General features: G+C 35.8%; 1 protein-coding gene across 1 annotated transcript; it reads right to left on the bottom strand.

The window, feature by feature from the left end:
• Positions 1 to 3,103: 3,103 nt before the first annotated feature.
• Positions 3,104 to 22,207, bottom strand: LOC145767106 (P-selectin-like). The gene is made up of 13 exons (XM_082578861.1): positions 22,113 to 22,207; positions 21,045 to 21,130; positions 20,306 to 20,407; positions 18,885 to 19,026; positions 17,129 to 17,263; positions 12,856 to 12,979; positions 9,613 to 9,728; positions 9,161 to 9,346; positions 8,136 to 8,247; positions 6,293 to 6,368; positions 5,144 to 5,219; positions 4,500 to 4,657; positions 3,104 to 3,417 (listed from the first exon to the last, which is right to left on the bottom strand). The coding sequence occupies exons 1-13, from the start codon at positions 22,177 to 22,179 to the stop codon at positions 3,232 to 3,234; spliced, it is 1,566 nt and encodes a 521-aa protein (XP_082434987.1). The 5' UTR covers positions 22,180 to 22,207; the 3' UTR covers positions 3,104 to 3,231.
• Positions 22,208 to 25,187: the final 2,980 nt, after the last annotated feature.

The following is a 25,187-nucleotide window of genomic DNA, read 5'->3' as shown; positions in this document are numbered from 1 at the left end:
GGCTCACGTACTTTATTTTCTGGGTGGGCCTGGCCCACCCACTTTTGAAAGCCAAATTTCTTTGAAAAGGTAGCGAAAACGGCAAATCAGAGTTGGAGTTCCAAAAAAGGGTCTTCACTCATTTGATACACAGTAGTTTGATTATCTTTGATATCTCAATGATGAAATCCAATCTTCAAACTTTTCTGTTGTCCATTATTGATGTGCAGCACGTGTGGGTGTGGTTGCGTGTGACCGGTAGAGCAATCTATCAATCAATATAATTATTCTCTATGCTCTCTATTGTTAAACAGTGATATCATTACACATATGCACGTACTGTATAATGCTGCATATTAATACTTCCAGGTGATATTAAAACTGTGTGTGTAGCCTATTGATTGTTGCCTTTTTATTTGTGTGTACAACTGTAGGCCTACATAGCCCCATTTTGTACAGCGCTATAGAGCAATTCAACAATTTTGTAAATTTTTTTACCAAATCAGGCCCAGAAATGGAAAATTTCGCCTGTTGGCACGAAAGGTAATTATGAAAACGCAATGTGTAAATCAGGGGTCGGCAACCTTTTTCTAACAGCGGGCCAAAGCCAAACTTTACGTGGTCTTGGCGGGCCGTACCCTATTAATACCAGTTTTAATAGATTCAGAGGCATGATTTTAAGGCGTTGACGTAGCCTAATGCCTTCAAAATATCGGCTAGTAATATCCTTGACGGAAATCAGCTGAACAAATTCTTAAACATCAAAATCTTTGTTTACTGCACCCACAAATACTGCCAGCTCAGCTGTAGGCTTATCTGTCGTGTCTGTGCTCTCATCTATTGCCATTGCGAAGAACTGTAGATATGCGATAATTTTTTGCTAGATGTTACGTTCTCCGATATCTCTTCTTTTCGTCGAGTTACGGTTCTTATTGAAAGACTTAGGCCTATGTCTGAAAAGTAGTTTTTTTTTTCTCTGGACATATGTTTTCAATAACATCCATCTTATACCTTTTCCCAAATTCCCCATCACTATAGGCTACAATTTCTTGTCTTTTGCCATTGATTGTGCTACCTTGTATCTATCAAAATGATTTTCTGATTCATTGGTTTTTCTTTCCTTTGTAACAGAGAAATTTGCTGTTTTGCAGCTATTTTTGAGTAGATTAACTTTTCCGTTCCTTGTTTGACCCACTAACTTGGAAAAAAATAATTTGTTTTGTATCATAATGGCACTTTATATTGATTTCTTTGTTTATACAAACAGAAACGCTGCAAATCAAAGACGTGGGCCTACTAAAATGATTAATGAAAAGTACTTGTTCTTCCATTCGATTATACTGTAATAAACCACTGGCCTGGCCACATATTATTATAATTTGTAAAGGAGCGACGGGCCGGATGATTTTTCTTGGCGGGCGGTAGGTTGCCGACTCCTGGTGTAAACGATATCAAATATTGTATTAGGAATGCAACAAAGTTATTGGGGGTCTGGGGGGCTTCACCCCCCACAAGTTGGATTGACTTTGACTGTTGCGCTTCTGGGCCCACCTACTTTTAAAATGGCTCCTCCATCCCTGATGAAGGAGGCTATTCTTCTTTGGAAATGAAGAACGGCACATTGGCCGAAAGCCAGTTTTGCGTTCTCTTAGCTCCATGTGAAGGGGAAAAATCTTGTTGGAATGACCAATTACGTTTTTTGAAGTGTTTCTTTGCCCAAGGCAACACTGATGCCTCCCTTTATCTCTGAGTAACTATACCCGAGGTTCCACGACACTATCTCTTGACCAAACACGATCATTTTGACTGTTTTTTTTTTTTTTGTCGTATCCAGGCTCACACACGGTGGTTGAAGATTTAGATTAAGTGGACGGGAAGGCAAGGAAGCCAATCTTCGTGTCCACCTTCAGGCATGCCTTTAAGTGTCTTACCACAGACACAGCCGCATGCTCTTGAGCGGTGTCGAACCGGCGCCCTTTCGATTGCCGTTCCAGTATTCTGACTGTTGATGCTGGACATCAAATTTCTTCTCATCGCTGAACACAAGATTTGGCAGCGTGCCTCCTTCAATGCATGAGATCAGAATTCTGGCTCTGGAGAGACGTTTCTCAATGATAGGCTATTGGCATTTAGCAACTGTTTCTTCATGTGTTTGAATAGGTTCATCTTCAAATCCTTCTTGAGAACTGTGAACATGGTTCCATAGGCCACGTTCGCCTACTTTGCCAGCTTTTGAATGGATATCTTGGGATTTCTTCACACCTTTTCTCTGGTTGCTTCTATCAATTCTGACACAAATGGGAGTTTAGGCTACTAACTCGATTAACATGAAAACTATTAATAAGTCGGTTTAGTGAAGAAAAATGGAGAACACCACATAATAAAGCCGTAGGCTAATAAGCAATAAAAGAATATATTGTATAGCCTATCATATAGCCATATCATATAGCCTACCAAGCTCACTGGGGAGGGGGACTAACATGTAACTCCTCCTCCCGTGAGGCGTGCGTACTCCACTGGCTTAGAGAGTTGACCAATTCTGCAATAGCCTAAGACGCAAACCTACTTGTCTTATTGTTCTCACTTTTGATAATAATTAAACTATATGATTCAATACTTTTATTTATTCATTTGTTCTACATCGACGGTGAAATATGTTTGAATAAATTAGTGCTTTCATTTGGCGTCATTTTTTGTTTTGGATTATTCTTGCGCACTGATTGGGCGGAAACCTGGTATGGAATATGATTGGGGTCAACATTGGTGGACCTGTCTAGTGTCTACTCTGAACTGCAATATCAAGGAAAGGAGCAATCTTTTCCGAAAAGGTCAAGTAAAACAACACAATATCAACATAACTGGTTGGCCTAAGCATGCTTTGCAGCCTAGTATTATCCACATGAATTTTACAATGGAGCAAAAAAAATAAATAAAGAAGTTTTATCCTCCATTAGGGGTGACTAATTGCAGTCCTATGCATAATCTACCGTTATTGCTCGGCTTGCTCGCACGTTTACTTCTTTTACAATTTGATAACCTCTTTTTCCTGATTGATGAGTTAATCTTGAAATGCCGGTTCTATTCTTTCTATAGCTAACAAACTTTGACCACTCTGTTGTGACTTTTGAATACATTTATTGATCCTACTATAACACAAATTATTGAGTTAGAATATACTTTTGCAAAACAGTAGGCCCGGCTTATAATAACAGCAGAAATTCCAGTCAAACATGCATTGTGGCATGTTGTAGCTTATGATATGTTATCACAAGGATCTCCACACAGGCGATCGCTGATTCTTCGAGCAAACGCTTCATCAAGTGCATCGAAACCTCCATCCAAAGCATCTCGTAGTACGTTGTTGGGATTACCGGCTATTGTTTCAATTTCATCCAAATTGATCCTTCCACCTGGCGGTCGAATAGGAAGGACAAATACCTAAAGTAAAATTAAAATAAACAATAAGCCTACAAACCTTTTTTAAGTTCTCTAAATACGTACAGTATTTAACTTACGTTTAATTTCTAATGATTGCAGAAACATAAATTTATTTTTAGGATTGCTATTGGAAGACATGCCTCCAAAGTCGGGAGTCGCTACTGCACTGGCACAAACACGAGCTTAGCGCTATTATATTTCCAGACAGCAAATCAATAATTTTCAACAATGTAAAAACGGTTAATTTACTGTCTAAGTTGTGGGTTGGCTTTGCTTGTTGTTTTACTAAATAACTTTCACCACAACAGAGACAATTTTGCAATTATCTCCATTAACACTGAAATTTATCAATTTAATTGTTAAATGCCGGAAGGCACGGGGGCGGTTAACACGGCCTTGCCAACGTGTGAACCAATACTAATGGTGGAGGGCTAGTGTTTTTTTGGTTTTGAAATCTAGGCTAAATGTACTTTATATCCCTTTGAAAGTATGGTTATGAGAAAACAGATTTCCCAAGTAGCCTGTAGTCAAGGAGTCTCAAATCAATAAAAACTCGAATTTAAATTAAAAAAGTGACAAATCTTTTCTTATACCATGCTTTTCATACTCGTGGCAAAAGTTCCAAAATCTAGTTCAACATTTGCATGGTACAATGGCAATAAGCCGCTCAAAATACAAAACCAAATATGCACAAACATAGTATTGCTTAGGGCTTAGGCTATGTATCAACTAGTGTTCATACTAGCGACTCTGCCTGTTATTAAATGTAGACCAGCCGGCGTAGTCAAATTTGAAGCTTGCAAGTTGGCATGGCTTGTGTACTGTATATTGTTCACAATAGTTCCAATTTACCTTAATCGCAGTAGCCTGTAGCTTTAACATGTCACATGTCACTTAAAAATAGCTTGTTTATTGTTTAAGTTAGGTTTTGCATTTCTGATAAATCAGTTTGCCATTTTTGGGTCAACTCTCGTCATTTCTTTTTGTTTGAGCTCCACAAGTTAAAGGTTACCAGACCCCCTATTACAGTAGCCTACCTAGGCTACAGTAAACCTATGTACTTAGTCTACATTAAGTTTTACCAAAGCTCCTGTTGCATGGAGTCTCAGTGAAGGAAAATTGACGTCGTCATTTGAGGCGCCATCCGTGATTAGCAGCACAACATCTCTCGCAAAATCACGATTTCCGACTCGAAGTAGTGTTTCGGTGGCATATGTGATTGCTGCGCCAGTTCTTGTTCCTGAACATACAGATGATTTAATAACTTAGCTATTAAAAACAAGCCACAAAACTTTCGTTCAATGAATCACTTATAGACTATACTAGGTGTTGTTTTTAATCTCTAGCATCAAAGACCTTTTTTTAAGCAAGATCGCAACTACCTCGAAACCTTTTTATTTCACCTTTAACTTTAACACGACTTTTCTTGACTATTTTATTTTGGCTGCTAAAATATTTGATTTTCTAAACATTGCTTTTGCTCCACTAACATTTTTCTGCATGGCCAAGTAGCCGCACCTAAGGGACAAATAAAGATCTGCATTATAACTACTGTTCTAAGCCTTAGCTGTAGTTTTTTGCCTGGAAATGTGTCTTGTGGCAACTTTTTCTGTATGTAGAGCAGCGGACTACACTAATGTGTTATCTATATTGTAAATGTCATGACTTTTTATCGCACTGGTTATTTGGAAATAACAGGTATGGGCTGTATGAACTATTGACTTACCGCTGCCATCATACGGGATTCTATCGAAAGCTTCGAGTACATCTTCGAGGCTATTTGGGTGATCATTCAGCAAAATCTGAAAGAAAACAAATTTCAGTTATGCGGTGTAACAAAAAGTTTCAGAGTCCCCACTTGCAGACGGAAGCGTGAACATAGCAATATTTAGCTTGAAGAACAGTCATTCTTAGATCAAAGATAACGGTAACTAATGTTTTCTCTGTGCACCATGACAAATTACAAAAGCTGAAATAAAGAAATATGTAATGTTATCGAACACTGACGTCAAAGATGGGAAGCAGATAGAAATATAAACCATTTGTGGTAGTGGCTTGACTTTAAAAAACTTAAGTTTCAGTTGAATCATTATACATTTCTTTTACCTCCCCATTTAAGAAAGGTGTAGCCTATAACTCATCATGCCAGACAACCATTTCAGCAATATTTTATAGCAGTTAGTAGAAGTCTAGATGATAGTTACCGGTACTATTTCTGATTAGCGACTGATGTGTTATTAATTTAAAACTGATTGTAAGAAGCAGGCTAATAGAGTATTAATCAGTGAAGTGAAGTATCAAATGACCTTGACCTACACTTCTTTAAGAGTTTTTATTGTACGATGTAGGCTACGTTGTATGATTGGCAGCAGTGTCCGAGTGGTTAGCGAGTTGGGCTCGCAGTCGAGAGCCTGCATGTTCGACTCCAGCCACCCACACTTGCTGTTGTTTCTCTAGGCAAGAAACTTTACGATAATTGCCTCTACCCAGTGATCGATTTCGAGTAATGGAGAGTATCAAATTTAAGTCATAAGTAGAGTAGACAACCGGAAACAGACATTGCCGTCGGCTGCAGCGTGGGTCAGGTGTACGTCGGAAGGCGTACACTGATGCATAGCGCTCAAGTACGCTTTCCCGCAATGCAGGATAAAGATAAAACAAACAAACAAAAGGTTTTGATACCGATAGTTTACCACGGTTTTCTTTGAGTATTGCAAAACGATATTTCCTCTTTTTCACTATCAACTCGTATGACTTTAATCACGTAGCCTATAAAATTTTCTATTAAATTATATAACCAAACACGTCGTTTTTGACAACCTTTTCCTTTCTGAAATGTTCATATGATGTTTGAACATCTCCTTTATACTCTCACCTGAGTTCTCGTATCCACAGCTCTATTGTAACGCACCACGGCAAAATGAGTTGCATCTTCTCGGACACTGAAATCACTGCAACGCAAATAACACACGATAATGAATCGTAATGTGCAATTGCTAACAGTCTAACATGCTAAAGAGTTAAGATTGATCACTTGGTGTAGTAATCAGAGGTTTTACATATCATTTGCTGCATTAAAAAATGTAACCTACTACAATGAAATATAAAAATCACATTCACAAATTTACAAATATTATTGCCCTTTTCATGAAAGAAAGAAAAATATGCATTGAGTTTATAGCCTGTCACTTCGTTCTGTGTTTATTTTCTGCGAGTTAGAAGTTTATTGCATTGCACAAACATTGCAATTGATTTTGAGTACAATCCTGTGCATTTCTACTATGGTCTTTTGAAAACCTGCCAGACACATTTTGATTACTCACTCTGTAAGACGTCTAAGATAGTTTGGATTATTGGTAACGACAAAGTATTTAGTTTAATAGTTAAAATTACACTCATTTTGGCAGTTCAATTAATAAATAAAATCAACAATAGAAACATAGCCTACAGCAGGGCTTCCCAAACTTTTTTGCTCGCGACCCCTTTTATTCTCCTAAAATGTTTCGCGCCCCCTGTAATTACGATTAAAACGACGAACAGTGCGAAATATACATTTGTGATATTTATGAAAAGCTTAGATCAAACGAAAACCAAAAACAATTCACCGGCACTCAGTTCAATTTGTTTTTATTTATTTCTGACCATCACAACGAAGCCTAGGGTAGCCTACTGGAAACAAAACAAAAAAGACATTTATCCGGTGTGATGGGTGTGACTGCTTTCTGCCACAAAGCAAGTCCAGGCGTGGCTCAGTGTTTATCAATGCAGGTCTCAAGGCGGTTCAATGTTGCTTAGACTGGAACGGTAGGCGAGGTGAGATAAATCATTTGAAGGCGAGGTGAGGTTAAATCATGAGGTAAATCATTTGAAATTTTGGTTTCCAGATGTTCAATTTTTTGATAAACGCATCAATTTTTGATTTCAATGCAAAATATTGATGTTTTCTCCTATAGGCGGGACAAATTAAATTCGTTCAAGTTATTCAAACAAATCTGACATTTGACATAATTCCAAAAGCTAGATGTCATTGCCAAAATGATGGAACAAGACTGAATTTTATTCTGTTGGAAGCATTTCGATTTGGGTTTCCAACGTTAATTGGCTAACGGCTAGCCATTTTAAAGCTTTGACTTTTGAAAGCCACCTCACTTCACAATGCAGTAAAAGAGTTTTAACTCCGATTTCATTTCACCTCACTAATGAGTGTTCGACTCTTAATAAAGTTAATAACTGTCACAGCATCTCGCACAGAAGTGTTAATTTGCAATGCATTGTGCAAATTGGTATACTTTCTGCGACCCGTGAAGTTCGTTACACCACCCCTTGGGGGGTCGCGATCCCCAGTTTGGAAAGCCCTGGCCTACAGTATCATGTGGGCTTCTCAATTATAACAATCCGATATATTTTTAGGCATTACAGAGAGTGAAGTGCAATTCATTTTCACTTTATAAAAGTACCATAAATGTGTTTATTTAAAAAAAAAATTTTGTGTTACCAAATAAATACCCCGTTTCTACAATTTCAAACATTGTCACTGTAATAAACGCTATCATAAAAAGTCACTTTTTGTGTTTTTTTTCGAACTGCAAGAACGTTAATTAAACACAATTTGGCATCTTTACCAAACGCAGCTTAAATTGATGTAGGCTAAACAGGAACATGGACGGATTATTTAGTAGCGGCAACACATTAGAAACGGCTGTAACAAAAAAACAAACCTCAAAAATAGTCTGACAAATCTTTTCATTAGCACCCAGTTTTCAGCTCCTACTGATGATGAGGAGTCGAGAATAACAACAAAATCCATAACGGCGAATGGAGGACAAGGAACTGAAAAAACATGAAATGTTACCATAAAAAAACACCTAAAAATCTGGCCAAACTTATTCGTCAACAGCCAGTTGAACGCTAATTCTTTATATTGATCAACTAAATTGATTAAAAACAAAAGTTATACTGTATGTTGATGAATATGTGTAGGCGCACAATTGGTTAAACCGTTGCGCTATAACAAAAAACATTTTGCCATAGCCAGTAAATGTCTATGACTTTTGTTATATGGATTTCTACCGTGCTTGGTTTTGCTTGTTGCTTTTAATCGTTTACACCGTGAACGATAAACTCCTTGCAAAGATGTGCACAAGTCGTTGGCATGGTAGTATCCAGCACCTACTGTTCAATTTCAAATAATCTTTTACAGTTCTCGTAAAGCTATATTATAAATTCTGTCGCTTTTACTCTAATGCTTGAATTTCCAGTTGTCGGCTTTATGAAAGCCCAAAACTTAAGTTCAAATTAACAAATTTACTTCATTTCTAGTTTTTTATGATAATGAATAGGTCCATAAAATTTGTCGTCTGCGATAAAATAATAATAATAATAATCGGCTTGGTAGAATTAAATTTAAAAAGCTTGGTAGACATCCAAAAATTAATGCTGACATACAATAATGCAAACACATAAAAGTAAATATTGGTCATAGGCGATGCATCAGTTCACAAGCAAATGCTACAGCAAGCGTTGTTGATTTATTGTATAGCCTACCTTCCATCATGATGTACACTGTACAGTAGCTACTGTAGCTTGTTTATACATGCAACATACTCACTCAACTTGACTAGCCTACTTCTCTTTTACATTCAGCAGGCCAAGTGCATAACACAACTGCAAAGCGTAGCCTATAACTGACAAAAACTCTATTAGTTTGTTTCTGATCAGAAGTTGGATCAGCCTGTCTGCTTACGTGAACAACAGGGTGGGGGTAGAGTCCAGTTTGCAGTTCGCTGGCATCTGTTGGTAGCACGTGCTGGGGGGTAAACAACGTATCCTTGCTCACTGTTACACTGGAAGGTGCAGGTAGATCCAACATCGCGTCCGCTGGTGCACGTCACTCTTCCATTTCTCAATGTTTGAGGCATGCACTGGATGGCTGAAAACAAAGCGTAAAAATTGCAGGTACAATATTAAGTAATTTGTTACTGAACACTTGAGACAAGTCGGTGAACATATTCCACTACTGGAATTTTCCCAGCAAACAGCCTAGCTCGTGATTTGATTTTATCATTTAGCCTATGATAAGCCCACGCCAAAAAAGTTAGCCCACATCAAATGTTAAGCCTTATCATAATTCGTCAAACATTTTGTTCCGAGCAATATTGTCACATACTATAACTAGGCTATAACAGACTTGCTTACGTCCACATATTGGACGAGGACGACTCCAGCTGCCAAACACATCCGTGTTGTATGGGTCTTCATAGCACTCTATTGTTCTGGCACCATTCAAAATGTATCCTTGTTCACAGGTAAAACTATAAAGGTAAAAACCTATTGAGTCAATTAAAAGGATTAAGTCTTATGCAACAATCACTGTTGCTTCTAACTAACTCATTTATCATCAACGATGATGTTTAAAAGACATATCTATAAAGCTCTTGATATTTTTCTAGGTTTGTTTTTCAACTTTCAAGAACATCTCAGCAAAAGCAGCCAGGCGAGACAATTATATTACACTTTGGCTATGTTTTCATGTGTTTGTTATTTTGTAGAAATCCTCCAATAGTTTATAAAATAACATTTTTAAAAGCAATCAAACACCAATCTCTATTTGTAAATTACTAGATGAGCCATAAGATTGTTAGACGAATTAGACTGCTACCAAACCAAAAACATGTTTACCTTGTAAAGGTAGTTTGATGAGAAGAATAGTTGAAATAACTTTTTTTTTACAAACAACCTAGTTAATTCAAATCGAAAAGAAACAAAGTTAAAAAATTAAGTTTGGCCCAATTGCTCAGTAAATAAACATAGGCCTGCAAATTTGCAAAGAGAAAAATCATAAGACAAACAAAACTTGTTTAACCCTTGGTGTTTAAGATTGAAAAATGCACTTTACAGCCATCCCCTCATTCGGACACACTTGTTAAATGAATATTTTTTAAACACGACACTTTAGCTCGCGAAGTTTTTAGTTTGTTAATTTTATGTCGAACCTGCGTTGTGGTTCAAAACACCAAGATGTCCCAAAATAAATAAAACACATAACATTGCTCATAAATATGTTGATTTTAACCCGTTTTTGTATATTTACGGATTTAATAGCAGTAACCTAATAAATAATAATTATTCATTTAAGTCCCATGGTTTGGATATTGAAAAAAAAATGCTTTACCTATAGTATACTGTAGACTAGAGTGTAGAATCTAAATTCTATAAGGCTGTTTAAATATGCTTCCGTAGAAAGTTTAATTTCAACACTTATCCTGGAAAATCCCAGATATCCCTGCAGTATTGCAACTGTCAAACATATGGAACTGTAAATAAACGTAACAGAAATCCATTTTTTCATTCTAGTAGAAAGAAATTAAGAACTCACAGCAACTGACACCTAGAAACGTGTTGAGATGTGCCACTGGTTTCAAAACAAGATTGAAGGTACCCAGATTTCCGTAACCATGTATGGTTCAGCGATGAGGCTTACTTGATGCTTTTTAAGCCATGGAAAACATGAAGTGCTCAGAAAGCATGAAGTGAGTCTCATCGGTAATCCCAGGATAAGACTTTCTTAGTCCGAGGATAACGATTCTAACAATTATTAAATAAATGTTGCACCAGAAAGATTAGCCAGTTCTTTTTCAATTTTTTTTTTACGTATTTTGTGTTAAAGATGCCTAAGCCCAGTGTTGTACGTTGGCCGTCATTTGACGGCGTCAACTTTTTGTTAACGCTGAGGCTAGCGCCGATAGTTTATTTTTTAGTTGATGGAAGTGATAGCGCCGTCAACTATTTTGCCGATTTTAAGCGTCAAGCGCTATGCGTCATTTTTTGTTTTCATGGAAAGTCTCGTTTCACATTCAGAGTTTCACGATGTATTCTGGCCAGCGCGACTCATCCGAATTACCCGCTTTCGCGTTGGTTGGAATGGCTACCGTAGCCTACCTGGAATACAAGCGGAAGAAGTTCGCCAAATGGTGATCACTCATATCGTGAGCAGTATCGAGAATGAGGGATCAGAGAGAGAAAGAGGAAAATCAATGAATGTCATCGCGGAAGTTGAAGATACTTTATTTCAAGAGCTCTATGCCCTTGAAAACAGCGATGTTGGCGCAGTGGACCTCGTTAAAAGATTTATATATGCTAATAACTAAGCCATCAGAGCACGCTTGGAACAGTGATCCCTTTCCGAGTAAACGTTTTCAAGACTTGTTTTTAAAATACAACACACCAATACCATTCAGAGCTGCTGTGGAACGTATGTTTTCACTTGAAAAGGACATTATGCGTCACAAACGCAGCAGATTGTCAGACAAACGTTTTGAAATGCTAATTGTGTTTCTACAAGCGAGTAACTAATAAGCTAAGCAGCTAATTATAATACAGTCTCAAAACATAAAACCTGCTCTTTATTCATAGCTATTGTTAGCCTTAACTTGGTTGCAATACTTCCGTTTTCTGAGACCCTGGCTAAAATAGCGCTAGAAATTAGCGCTGACGCCGTCGTTACGCCGTAAAGTTTTTAGGCCATTCGCGCTGACGCTGACGCCGTCAATTTATTTCGTTGACGCGTACAATACTGCCTAAGCCTTACTACACAACTACTGTTTGAAAAAAAATGGAAAGTGGTCCAATTAAACTTTGCAGCATTTTCTGTGCTCAGCGAATCTTATATGCTTCGTTTGCGTTTTGACACCAGGGAAAAGCAAAATTACTTTCATTTGAAAAATGTTTTCCCAAAATAGTTTCAACGTTTTTGAAATGTTTGTCATTATAACACTTTTTCTGAAAACTTAAGTCGTATAATGGCAGAAACCGGGTGATCGAATTACTTATAAATTGGTCCAGCTTTGATACACGTGTGAACGATTATGGTAGCTATCGTGCCATGCTGCCTGTTTAGCTACCATGCTTTGTATTACTATTGCTTGTCATTGAAGGGAATCTTTATCTTATTTTATATTATATTATTTTATATCTTATTTTATATCTATCTATATCTATTCTATATTTATTTATTATTCTATATTTATTTATATCTATCTTATTTTATATATATTTATCTTATTTTATATTTATTTTATATCTTATTTTTTACTGTTTGCCTATTTGTGTGAAAGAAGCAGAAAATTTAAATGAATTCAAAACTCGCTTGAAAACGTTCTACTTCAATGAACATTATGACTGAAATTACCGTATTAATTATCACCATTGTCATGTACAGCGCCCAGGAGCATAGTTTGACTGTGGATGTGGCGCTATATAAATGTTGTTATTATTATTATTATTATTATTATTTGCCAACTTTTCAAAGTTTGTTTTTGTTGTTTTATTTATTGCAATGAAAAATCACTAAACAAAAATAACCTGCTAAACATAGCCTACTGGAATAGGCATAGCTGGTTGAAAACAAACAATGACTACAGTTGAAATATTCAACTTTACCTGCACATGCTTTTGTGAGCATTGCCATTTGTACAGGTGATGGTGCCAAATCTGGGTGCTCTCATTGGCTTACAGCGAGGAGGACGGCAGGTCGGAGCAGGGTAGTCTCTTTCGCTGAATATGTCTTAAAAAAGCGAAACCGGTTTGTCAACAAATGGTGACAAAAAAACTAAATGTAAATTAATACCTATGTCAAAAGTTAAAAAAATAATAAATTGTTGCTTCAAGATGTAGATTAAAGTTCCGTATGCTAAAAAGGTTTTGATTCTTAATGTCAGAATATCACCGTGAAATGGATAATTGGATATGCTTCAATTTAGTACTGAATGTGATTTCAATTTTTCTACCCGCCAATAACAAATTGGTTCAGTTCAATTCTTTTCTGATCCTCGGATGCAAAACTATGTCTGCTCCATCATAACAATGGTCAAGAAAAACTAAAGCGTCAAGAAATATTAAAACGAGGACGTTATAAATTGCTCGGCAAAAAATACTGTGGCCTAACAAATAAGTTAGAGAAAGTGCATTATTGTGAGATGGCAGTTTATCGAAAAACCAAGGGACTTTAATCTAAACGGAATGTTTTATAAAGTCTACCAAAAGTCCATATACTGTAACTATTTCGCTCCCCATTAGGCCCTATTTTCATTTCCTTATCAAAAAAACTTTGTTTCGGAAAATTTGAAACAAAAAACTTTTAGATAAAAGCAAAGGAGCGTTCAGGTATATTAAGTGATGCTATGCAATTCATGCTAATTCAATAGTTTTCATTTATATTTTATGAAAAACATAGCGATCTCAAAACGTGTTAACAAAGAGAGTACTAAACTTTTAGATAGCTGCTAGCCTATACCAAAAGTAGGCTTAGAAAAAGTAAAGTCTAGATTCTGCAAGAACGTGGTGAACTACATGAACTTCTTCAGCCAGAAAAAGTTGCCACTTCTAACGACATAATTCACAGCAAAATTGAAAAAAGAAAAAAATCGGCAATTTTGCTGGCTTGTGATTGCATTTCTAAAACACATAATCGGAATGGTTTGACCAGTTTCAAAGTGATCAGAAATTAGTTCCAAAGTAAACACTGATTAGTTTGCAACTTAAAGATTATAAATTTCCGTATTGTACTTGTTTTTACGGTTAACGTTGAAGTAGGTTTACACTTGCTTGCAATGGTGAGGCAACGTCATAAACAAAACTAAATTCTCATTGTAATGTAGACTATCTGTTGTAAACAATTGTAGTGTGGAATGTGATATAATCTATTATGCGTCATGTAATCAATGGTTTAATCAATTTACTTATAAATTGGGCTTCCAACTTTCTACTATACCAGGATCTTGTTTGTTGCCATTAGTTGGAAACTCTTCGTATATGGGGATTAGACCTCACAGAAAGTTGATCCAAAATGTAATAAGCGCTTAAAGTTTTATTGCATCTTGCTCAACTCACACATTAAAAATACAAAAACCTTGACCATGGGAAATCTTCTAAATTCAAGCCTACTTCTCTATTTATCCTATCCACAAGTTGAAGAATATCACCGAAAGTTTTCAACAAGCAAATGCTTTGTGCAAGAAGTTGTTGGAAATTGTGTGGGCGTGCATACTTTGCGAAGGAGAAAAATTAAAAAACAAAAAAAGCATACTTCAAGGTGAAGCCGAAAACCTAAGAGAATAGTCTATTTTTCTTCCTTTTTTCATGTTGGTGCTGTTTTTGCTGTAATTTTGAGAAAAAAAAATCTTATTGAAAGCAGATTTAAAATTAACAACAATATCTGGAAAAACGTGTATATTTTTTTGTCATATTGATGTTTTATTATATAGAAGTTTTAAAATTCGACCGTTTAAACAACAGGAAAGCATAATAAATTACTTTTTCTACTGTATACTGTATATAATGGATCGACAGTGCTTCAATCCGTCATGCCAATAATAAAATCAAACCTACGCAAAATATAGCTATGACTGTATCACTTGGACGTTGGAACGTTATAAGATAATGATCATAAATGATTATCTCGAAAACAATAAATTAAACGAACTTCTAAAACAGGTTTTTGATTCAGCGGGGTCTAGTGGATGAAAATATTAAAAACAAAACATCAGCAATAAGTGAAAACTTTACTTTGTCAATCTTGGTTACCAAACCTGCATGGGTGGTTCAAAGCCTCTTATAGAATACGAAATCATTAAGATAAAGTTACAAAAAGACTTTTTCAGTGCCAGAATGAAGATTTTCACAAAATTAAAAAAATGCTACAGATATGTTGTGTGTTATCAAATTTAACAAATTGCAATATAGCTTCGACGTGTAGATATTACTGCTAATTTTCATTCACAAAATTGTGTTACAACTTCACGAATAGTAGGCTGTAGCGTAGTCACCTATGAGTAATTGCTTAGGCAAAGTGCATATGACGTATCTAAATGCTGACGATAAAAAGGGGTAAGATCAAAACTTTATTTTAAGCATGGCCATTACCCTACACCGCCCACATCTTTAACGAGTGCAAGTGGTACAACAGGTTGTAGTTGAACATCACAAGTCATAGGTTGAAAGCTTATCGATTTATGTGACAGATTCGAATTTGATAAGGACTTTTTAAAGATTACTTGCTCCTGCTGCGCGTCATTGACCCCTGCAAAGGTGAAATCCACTTGATGCCAAATATCGATTAGTGGTTAAACAAACTTGCATTAAGAATAAGAGCAAACTAAAACCTTTTTTGAGAAAATAATGAGCCATTGTCATTTCTCGAACGAATTTAAAAATGCCAAGAATTTGCAACGTTTTATCGTACTTTCAAGGTTATCAATGTTTTTAATAAAATGCGCAGGCTACAAAGTTTCTCAGTAGCTGTGTCTCGCAATAACCTATAAATTATTTTTTCCACTATTGTTGCAATGTTCCAAGTATTATTATGGACATTAATGTAAGGGGTGAGAGAATAATTTTGGACCTTGACTAGAAATAATTTTAAGGGGCCGAGATCTTTTCCAGGGCCTTCTGAAACTGAAGCAAAATCATGTTCCTTGCTGTCTCATTGTTTTTTAGACGAATATTGTTTGGGCGACACTGGCCTTTGGATGGTACAAGGCCCAACTTAGATTTTTAACTCCCCTGATTGTAATAACGTTTAAACAATAAAACGATGCCCATACATAGACTACCATATGTTTTTTTAATCAATTAAATCTTGTCTTGCTGTAATCAAGCAGTCACATATATAGGTTTAGGTAACTAATTTGCTTTATTAACGCTTTTTATCTGTTTCAAGATTTTCTTTATAGACTTTTCAAAAAAACATTCAACAATGCACAACGTTGATACAATGCCAACACACGTTAAAATGCCTAAAGCGTATTTTCAGTGCTGTGTAATCTAAAAGTAGTCTATAGATTTTTAATAACCTATGTATTCTGGTAATACAATCTCCTTGTGTATTATCATAATAAACGCAGACTGAAAAACATGTCAGTTACAAGTGATTTGACATGGCTTAAGGCTAACGTACAGACTTGTTGGTTTATTTAATAAAATTCCGGTATGCGAAAACAACAAGTCACAAATATAAGCTACTTTTCTGTGCTTATTCTCCAAGCCCACGTTACGAGTGTTTAGCGGAAATAGATTTCCTTTTATTAAAAGATTATAGCATAAAAGCGATTAGTTTTCATTTAAGTAAAAATTATATTAATAGACTACATACCGGCCGGTGTTTACTTATAAGCTCATAAAAAATAAGCCTACAATTTGTATCTTCTAGTTGTTTTTCAATAAATGACTTAGCATAGTTAATAGATTTCTCATCGACGGAAATTATAAAAATTGAAAACGCCAATATCAAGCTTTGTCGAAGAAAAAGGTTTGAAAAAAGAGTTTTCATTCTAAGCCAAATACTTGGGCAAAATAAAGAAATTTAACAAAGCACTAAATAGCGATTTAAATTCTAGAAGTTTATCGGCATATGCAAATCTTCAAATCACCAACAATTTTTTGCTTAGAAACTTGGAAACTACAGCTAGAAACAACTTAAATTTTGGGTATTAAATTTTATAAGTTTTCTATTAAAGAAACAGCTTTAATTCTATTTCCCTTTTTCGCTTTCAAGGAAAGAAACTAAAATTAAACCAAACTTTAAAATATCACAAAAACCTTCCTACAAAAACTTATACCATTCTGTTGTACAGTTTGCATCTTTGAAAGCATTGACTGCACGATTTCACATGTTTGACTGAATCCAATTAATATTTGAACCAACAACATTTCTTACTGCATTTTGAAATCGGGGACCCAATCATCTTAAATCCACGTTGACATTTGAATGTGCATTCGCTTTGAGGGGTCGCACCTCCTTCGCATTCCATCGACCCAAATCGAGGGGCCTGTAGTGCACTGCATGGTCTACCTGCAAAACATTAATACAACAAATTCAACACGATTTAAAATGACTTCTGGTCTATGGACATTTTACCTATTCAGTAACGTTTCGGTTTATTTCAAGCTCAGCTGTTTTGTTACACGCATAAATAGAATTCATTCGCTTTAGTAATATACATGGAAAAATCATGAAGCAAAACTGGAAGCTTTTTTCGACCTGCTTGCCATACTGAAGTATGGCCTTAAACAACACAGTGCCTTTAGTTGCGTAGCCTATAGAATATAGATAGTTCAAAGACCATACGATAATGAAATATGATTGCAAATAATATTGTATGTAAGATTGCATAAAATTCAACCATCAAATAGTTTTAAATGTGTTTGGAACTGAAAAGCGAAACACTCAATGCATGATATTTTATTACAGTGATATAATTAATTGTTTAGTTGAGCAGAAAGTGCGTTAATAAATCAAATGGTAAACAGTAAGATTTCTTTTTTGAGCTCCGCACGTAGCCAATGTGGCAAGAAACATTACCATTGATGTGTTTAAACGTGATCTGATAATTAATAGGATAGATACCTTGGTCTGGTACTTAGTGCTAAAGTGCGATAGGATGGCAAAGATGGAGTTACATCTGTCCAAAAAACAATTATACCCCTTAGGTGCCATGTTTCGCATCAGGTTTTTCAACTTTTTATTTGCCTGAGGATTTACGCAAACAGATAAAAAAGCTTCGCCGTACGTATAATCGCTCAGTCATTGTCAATAAACGAAGAAGAATTCGATTATGATCTTTTGAAAACGATAAGACAGATTGTTACGAAACAATGGCGATTTAATTGCAGGATAACACATGCTGAACTACCGATCCTATCTTTTTTGTCCAAGACCTGTCACTTGGCTTCACAGTTTTCTTTTGAAAATTAGCCTAAAGCTACTTGGCAATGAAGCTTAATTTGTGCAAGTGGACGTAATAGTGCTTCGGAGCTACTGTATTTCAATGAGTCGCAGGAAATTGAGTATTTTTCAGATGCACACCAAAGTTTTTTTTAAACTGCTGTCCCCAGCAGCTCATTTGAAACAAAAGTGTTTTGAAGATATAGTATTTAAAAGTTTTGAAATATTTTATTTTGATTAAAGACTTTTTGCTCAATAGGCTATGCAATAGGTTCGCTTTATTTTCGCTTTAAGTTCATTTCGTTTCGAAGTACTCAACCAAAAAATCGTTCAAAAACCAAATGTTTTGACATAGGCTACCAGTATTGGCCTAATTAATATTATTTCATGCATGTCTAATAATAATTTTAAAATATTTAATAAACCAATCATTGTGTAATAATTGCAGCCGTACTACGTATTTGACAACAAAACATGAAAGCAAGAATACAATTTAAATCTTAGACTTTTACACTTAATCGAACACAAAAGGTGTAAACTTTGCAGGAAAATGGTTAGCGTAAAGAAATCGTTTTTGATAAATAAAGCTTCGTTTGCAAATCAGAGCGTCTTCCAATGCAATTTGATTCACGATATGAAAAGTTCTAAATCTTATCTTCCACAAAACTTAATTTTTTTTAATGGAAGCGGGTACTTGATTTATTTTTTCTGAAAAATTCCAACATACTTGTTACAATCAAAGCATTACCTCCAAGCAACCCGTTATCCCCATCACAGTACAGAGTGTTTCTGTTGCAACCATCAGTATTGCAACAACATCTGCACACCGAGGATGGTGGCTCCATGCTACACTGAGTGTCTCTCGCATACACTGAGGCACGACGAAGATCCTACAAAAGTAGCATAATGTGCTTGGAGTACATAAAACTGTTGGTGATTTCTTTGATTCAAACTAACTTACAATAAGAATAAGATACTCAAAATAACCTTACCACGTAGACAGTTTTGTTTTATTACAATTGTTGTTGTGATCTTACTCGATGTATTAAGTCTCCTTTTGAGACTCCAAATAAAAAGTTCGGAAAACTTGTCATTTTTTAAATACTCTTTTGTGTGTAGTAAAGTTTAATCGCCCTTGTTACAAGCGTTAATTGAAGTTGTAGGCCTACATTGTACCGTCGGCTTTCATTTTCTAGTTTTTCAGCTGGAAGCAACTGACTTGATGACTGATATAGTCTTTCGCTGATTCCTGTCTGTTGTGGAATCTAGATTGTTATGGTGCTATTTTATTCATATTGTTTATAATTGTACCGTACTACTCTCGTAACAGACAAATTAAAAGTTTCCTCTCTCTCTCTTTATTAATTTAGCTCAAAAAGCCTATTTTCATGCAAGTGTTTGTTTTTTAATAACTATAGGCTATATTGTGTAAGTAGGCTATGTTATTTCAAACCTGCTATTTTTTTATCAAAAGAAATCTTCGTCACTGAACAAATTGTTTTATTCAAACTATAACTCCTGTTTGTGATCAATAGTTATGGGTCTCCCACAACAACCAACTATAAAAACTTACGATTCCGCTAATGAACGTTTGGATTGGATTTCGATTAGGCCTAAGCTATAAGCTACTGTGAGACGGCCGGCGAGTTCTTTAAGCGAACTAGGCAGTCACCTGGAGAGCGCATATCCTTCAAGAGGACGCAGAACTTTATTTTCTTTCAGTTTTGTGACTGTTTGAATTTTTTTATGAATAAAAATGGTTTGTGTTTCGAACATTGTTGCACGAGCTGTATGTCTATACCGGTACTTTAAAAGATACAAAATGGAAAAGCGTACCAATGTTTTGAAGCCATTGAGTGGGCTACTGTAGAGCAATGTTACAGTGGTTGCTAATGTGCACGACTCTTGGATGCAAAGCGGATCCAACAAGTAGCCTTACGAGTCGGCGATTTCAACAAAACACAATGATGTGTAGGTCTACACATTCATCCGACCTTGCAAAAACACTGTGAATAAATTTACTTTTTGTGTTTTAGGGAGGCGATCCTTCTACCCACTTCCCCTCCATCCACCACTGCTAGGATAAATGCTAATGCCACTGCTAGGATAAATTCATCTTCACCAATCACCACAACCATTATCACCATCAAATTATTATCGTGTTTGTACCTGGACATGATTGGAGCCACAGGCTGAAAGCTGTTTGCAGGCTTTCTCAATTATTGGATATGGACCCCATCCTCCATGTCTCAGTGTGATCTGGCAGGTATTCTGCAAGATAATACAGTATATTGCAAGTTAAGAGTCTTGGTCAGAGTAAACGTTGAAGGTTTGTGTAAGGAGACAGCTTTAAGTTGAAGTGGAGATGCCGTGTTTTCATCACGTGAAATACAGTACAACGTTTCTACGACAACGATACTGGAATTATTCTTTATGATATGCAAGTGAAATGTCAATAGGTGATTTCACTATAGAATTTCACTGCGTATCTGCAAGTTTGATTAAAAGAGATTAAATACGATGCAAAATATAGACAAAAAGCTCGCCATTGGTTTGTTAGCAGACAACAGTTTGTTTGTCATGGTAAGTCGTGTGTCACTTTGTCACTTGTGCCGACGTGACACAAAGACCAACGGAAAGACGCCACATAGAGCATCTTCTCCCTGATGACTGATCATCACCTTTCTTACAATTCTTAGGTGTTCAGTGGAAAACAAAGCACCACTTTGAAATGGATAAGTTTATGACAACGCAACAGGACTGCATTACCAACATCATCAATTGGCCTGTATGAAATACACAAGCATTGTAAGCAAAACATTGTTTATATTATTTAAAGGTGTTGTTATTTCTAAAAATGATTAGGCTACAATAAGAAGTTGGAAGATGACAAGACACAATGGCTCACCTGCGTTTCTTCGCATTCAACTAAGCGACCCCTGGCCAGGCATTCTTCATTACTAAAAACATTTTCGCATTCCCAGCATTCCAATCCTGTGAAACAATATTACAATGACATAAGCAACATTAACAGACAAATGTTGATACTTCCATTGCTAACCGCTCTTCTCTAACTTAGAATCTTTATCATTTGGCTCTTCTGCATCTCGTGTTTGTAGGTTCAAAACCAACTCCTTTTGGATTACTAAAATCAGCTCTTTTCTTTTTTAAAGTGAAATGAATCTTGCTTCACATTTTTTCCACGTTGTCGCATGATCTTCGACAATTGTCCAGGTTAATTGAAAAGCTTTTACTTTTTCATCAAGTCTTCACTATTTGTTGCCTTTGCCTTTGGAAATTGAAACCATTTAATTCTAGTGGATGGGTGAAAGAGATATGAGTAAAAAAGATGTGTGGTACTTACGAGCGGTAACGCTCTCCACACAAAACACAACACCGACAGACTGCATAGCCGAGTAGTGATATCCTTGACGGCACTCAAAAGAGCACCGGTTTGACACAGCTTACCCAGTCAGCAAAGCTGGTCCTTTTTACATAAATTCAACGTCAGCAGACGGTGAATCAATGTAAAAAGGACCAGTTTTGCTGGCTGGGTAAGCGCATTAGATTACATCTTTGGCAGGACACTTAAAGGTATGCCTGAAAGTGGACACAAAAATTGGCTTCCTTGCCTTCCCTTCTATTCAATCTAAGTCTTCAACAACCGGGATAAGACAAAAAATGTCTAGTTGGAAAATGATCGCTGTTCATTTCCTTTGTTTTTTAGAAAGTGGAAAATAAACTTGGCGGTTTATAACTATACATTGATTTCCTATCTGACATCGCTAATCTCCAAACTCACTCTTGCCTACCTAAGAACTTGGTGGAACGATTTTTGGAAAAAACCTACTTTGTTACATTTATCTTCTTTATCGTGCTGCATAGCATCTTGTTATGCGTATTTTTGATTTGAATGGTTCATTATCTATTAATCATAAAAACTAGACAATAAGAAACTCCATTAAACGCAATTTACCTGTGGCGGCTGCGATGCAAACGAAAATCAATGCACAAGTACCTGCAAACTTATGAAATAATTCCATTTTCTGAGTACGGTAAAATAAAATACGTTTGTTAAACTTGTCATTTTAGAGAACAAAAGAGAATCAAATCATAATCAAATCAAATCAGAATCCAAAAGAGAACAATCGTTAAATTCAAGACATTAGATTCTTAATGCTTCAGTTTTGTCTCCTGTTGCTATTGCTAAGCGTTTAGGCTATTTTAAAACTTTTTAATCATTTTAATTTTTGGAATACAGAAGTTGTTTTTGACAAGAAGCGTAACTAAAAGTTTAGACGTATGATATGGTTTCTACAGAAGTCCTTAGTTTAATCATAATTGTTTTTAAATTGTTATGTATTAACACCACTGTTGAATACAGTGTTGTTGAATACAGTTATTCCTTTTCAAAATAATGTGTGTTTCATTTTTTCTTGCCTTCAACCGCACTGCAGTATATAATCTTGTAAATTTTATTTTGTATGTTATTCGCCCTGAGGATGCGCATTGTCATGGTGCTCGAAACGTCAGTAAAGCAATAAATCAACCTGTTTGTTATTGCTTTTACTTTCACTTTCAGCAGATGAACGTTGCAACTAGTGCTAGAAACAACACCATTGTTGATGTTCCACTTTTGTTGATATTCCAATCTGGAAGTGCAGGATTACTGAAACAAGTTTTGTCAATATATTCTTAGACTCGTGAGCAAACCAAAGGAAAAATCTTATTGCAAAAATTATTTTCAATTACATTTTACTGCATGTCGTTTGATAGAAATTTTTTTCAAATGCCTTAAAGTCATCTTGTGACAATAACCACAACTTTTTTTTCACAATGCACTAACAAATGTGAATTCTAGGGCGTGGCACCCACGTCGTCTGGCTGTTTTTGTTCACTAAGGCTTAAAACACAAAATTTGGTTCAAAGCTGTTTCTTCATGACATTTGAAATCATTCTCCAGAAAAGCATGTAATGTAAAATTGTAAACCGTTACTATTTTTATTGTGATAAAAACTATAGCAATGCATCAACTCACATTTAAAAACATCAGTAGAAAAAATACAAAAGGGTAAATCCTTTTATCTCTACTTTCATTCTACCCTTATTTTACCCAAAGATTTAAGCGCAAGAATGATGCTTGTGTAAAACAATGCAATATGTAATTTTTGTGTGCTGTCATATCTATTATAGTTGTATTTCTATTTTATTGACTCAACCTTTAAACATCTAATATTTCAACTTCTCATTGCATCGTGAAACAGATAGCACTTTGTATTCTTTTTAAAAAGTCGCTGCAATGCCCTTTTATATAGCTCGAGGAAAAAAGGTATCAACTAACAAAAAATTGTCACATATTTGTAACAAAAGAAGAAATAAGTTTAGATTACAAAACATTTTAAACGTAGAGCATGTAAGACGAAGATTTTAACTTCGACGAAGTCAGATCGGTAATGCCAAAGACGTTCAAAAATGAAAATAAAAATGTTACAATATAAGCCGGTTTTCCTTTTCCATCACATGTTTTACAGGTCAATTTGTGGAGTTTGTCGATACTTGTTATCATTTCGTTCTGGTAGATGATTAGACTATTTTTAGAATAAAAAAAAAATTCCACAGTTTACGCTCTGTCAAAAATTAAAGCATCTCCATCACATGATTTACACAGTGCAATCAGAAGACAGAATTCAGAGGCCATACCAGTCAATGTTTGTAGACGTTACATTGATGTAAAAATGTCTGGTTTTCTCGGTGAGGTGGATGCTCAGACCTCACAAGTTGCATCGCTACGTTAAAAATATGCAAAAAATGATAAGTTTTGTTGGCTTAGAATAAAGTAATAAAAATATATATGAAAAAATCAGATAAATAATACTTTGTAACTATTTTTTAACTTGGCTTTTTAAGATTCCAGTCCTAACTGTATATTACAATGCACCATTATAAATTGTATATTGGAATATGATTTGTGATGAAACATTCAGGATTTAATTAAATATTTTGTATTTCTAACGAATCTACAGTACAATAATATTGAGCTTAAAACCTCGATTGTTGAATGTTGTAAATGTAGTGTGTAATATCTGATAATCGCAATTCCAAGCGTTCTATTTTATCCTTTGTTAATAAAAGTAGCCTAGTTTGGATTTGATTTTTCAAATTTTATTGTGAACATTGGACAGCAACACTGTATCTTTCATTTCAGATTCGTGTTTCAGCATTACAGCTACAGTATGGAATTCTGAATGGAAGTCAAGTAACACAAGACTCCATTACATCATCCCAGACGCCTGACACTACAAGGACAGGTGTGTGTGTGCGACTGTGCGCCTCAACCGTCTTCGCACAGAGTCGGACTTTTTCGCTCAACCATGCACCAATTGGGAATGGTCTTTTCCTCCTCCTGTGAATGTGGAGCTGAGGAACAGACCACTGACCACATCATCAACGTCTGCATCATACTCAACCCACCTAACGGAGTGAAAAGTCTACACATTTGGTATGATGAAACCACAGACTGGCTGCTCTAGTAGCCTTTCAGTGTATTCTGGCAGGGAATGGAATGGGATGGGATGGAATGGAATGGAAGATGGAATGGAAGACAGATTTTCCGATGGAAGATGGAAAATGTCAAGGATGGAAAGGAATGGAAGATCTTGATGATGGGATGAAAGACAATCTTCCATCATTCCATCCCAATTCCATCATTAACTTTCTAACGCTTTATCAAGACATGCAAAATATTACGTTGCTTGTTGAAATAATTCGATTTTCGGTTCGTATTAAACCAACGGGACTGTTGCCTGACGCGTATTTGTCAAACCTGCTGTCGTTAGGCAGAACTGACCAATCAGAAAGCTATGGTTTTTAGGTTTATTTGTGGCATATTCTACGCGGAGATCACAAAATGTGAAGATGGAATGGAAAATGAAAGCGATTTCTGAGACGGAATGGAAGATGGAATGGAAGAAAATCTCAGGATGGAAGATGGAAAAAACGTCTTTCATTCCATTCCATACCCTGTATTCTGGGAACACCGTGAATCTGGGGA

The sequence above is a fragment of the Aplidium turbinatum genome, chromosome 3, assembly GCF_918807975.1.
Source record: "Aplidium turbinatum chromosome 3, kaAplTurb1.1, whole genome shotgun sequence".
Lineage (NCBI taxonomy): Eukaryota > Metazoa > Chordata > Ascidiacea > Aplousobranchia > Polyclinidae > Aplidium > Aplidium turbinatum.
The sequence above is the reverse complement of the archived record's forward strand: the minus strand, read 5'-3'. Positions and strand labels throughout refer to the sequence as shown.

Bases quoted from the DNA above. Each gene is read 5' to 3' on its own strand.
- LOC145767106 (XM_082578861.1), bottom strand. From the start codon at position 22,179: ATGGAATTATTTCATAAGTTTGCAGGTACTTGTGCATTGATTTTCGTT. The intron at 8,248-9,160 runs GTAAGCAGACAG...ATGTTTTTTCAG, and splicing joins ACCCCCACCCTGTTGTTCAC to TTCCTTGTCCTCCATTCGCC. The intron at 6,369-8,135 runs GTTTGTTTTTTT...TTTGCGTTGCAG, and splicing joins TTTGTCAGACTATTTTTGAG to TGATTTCAGTGTCCGAGAAG.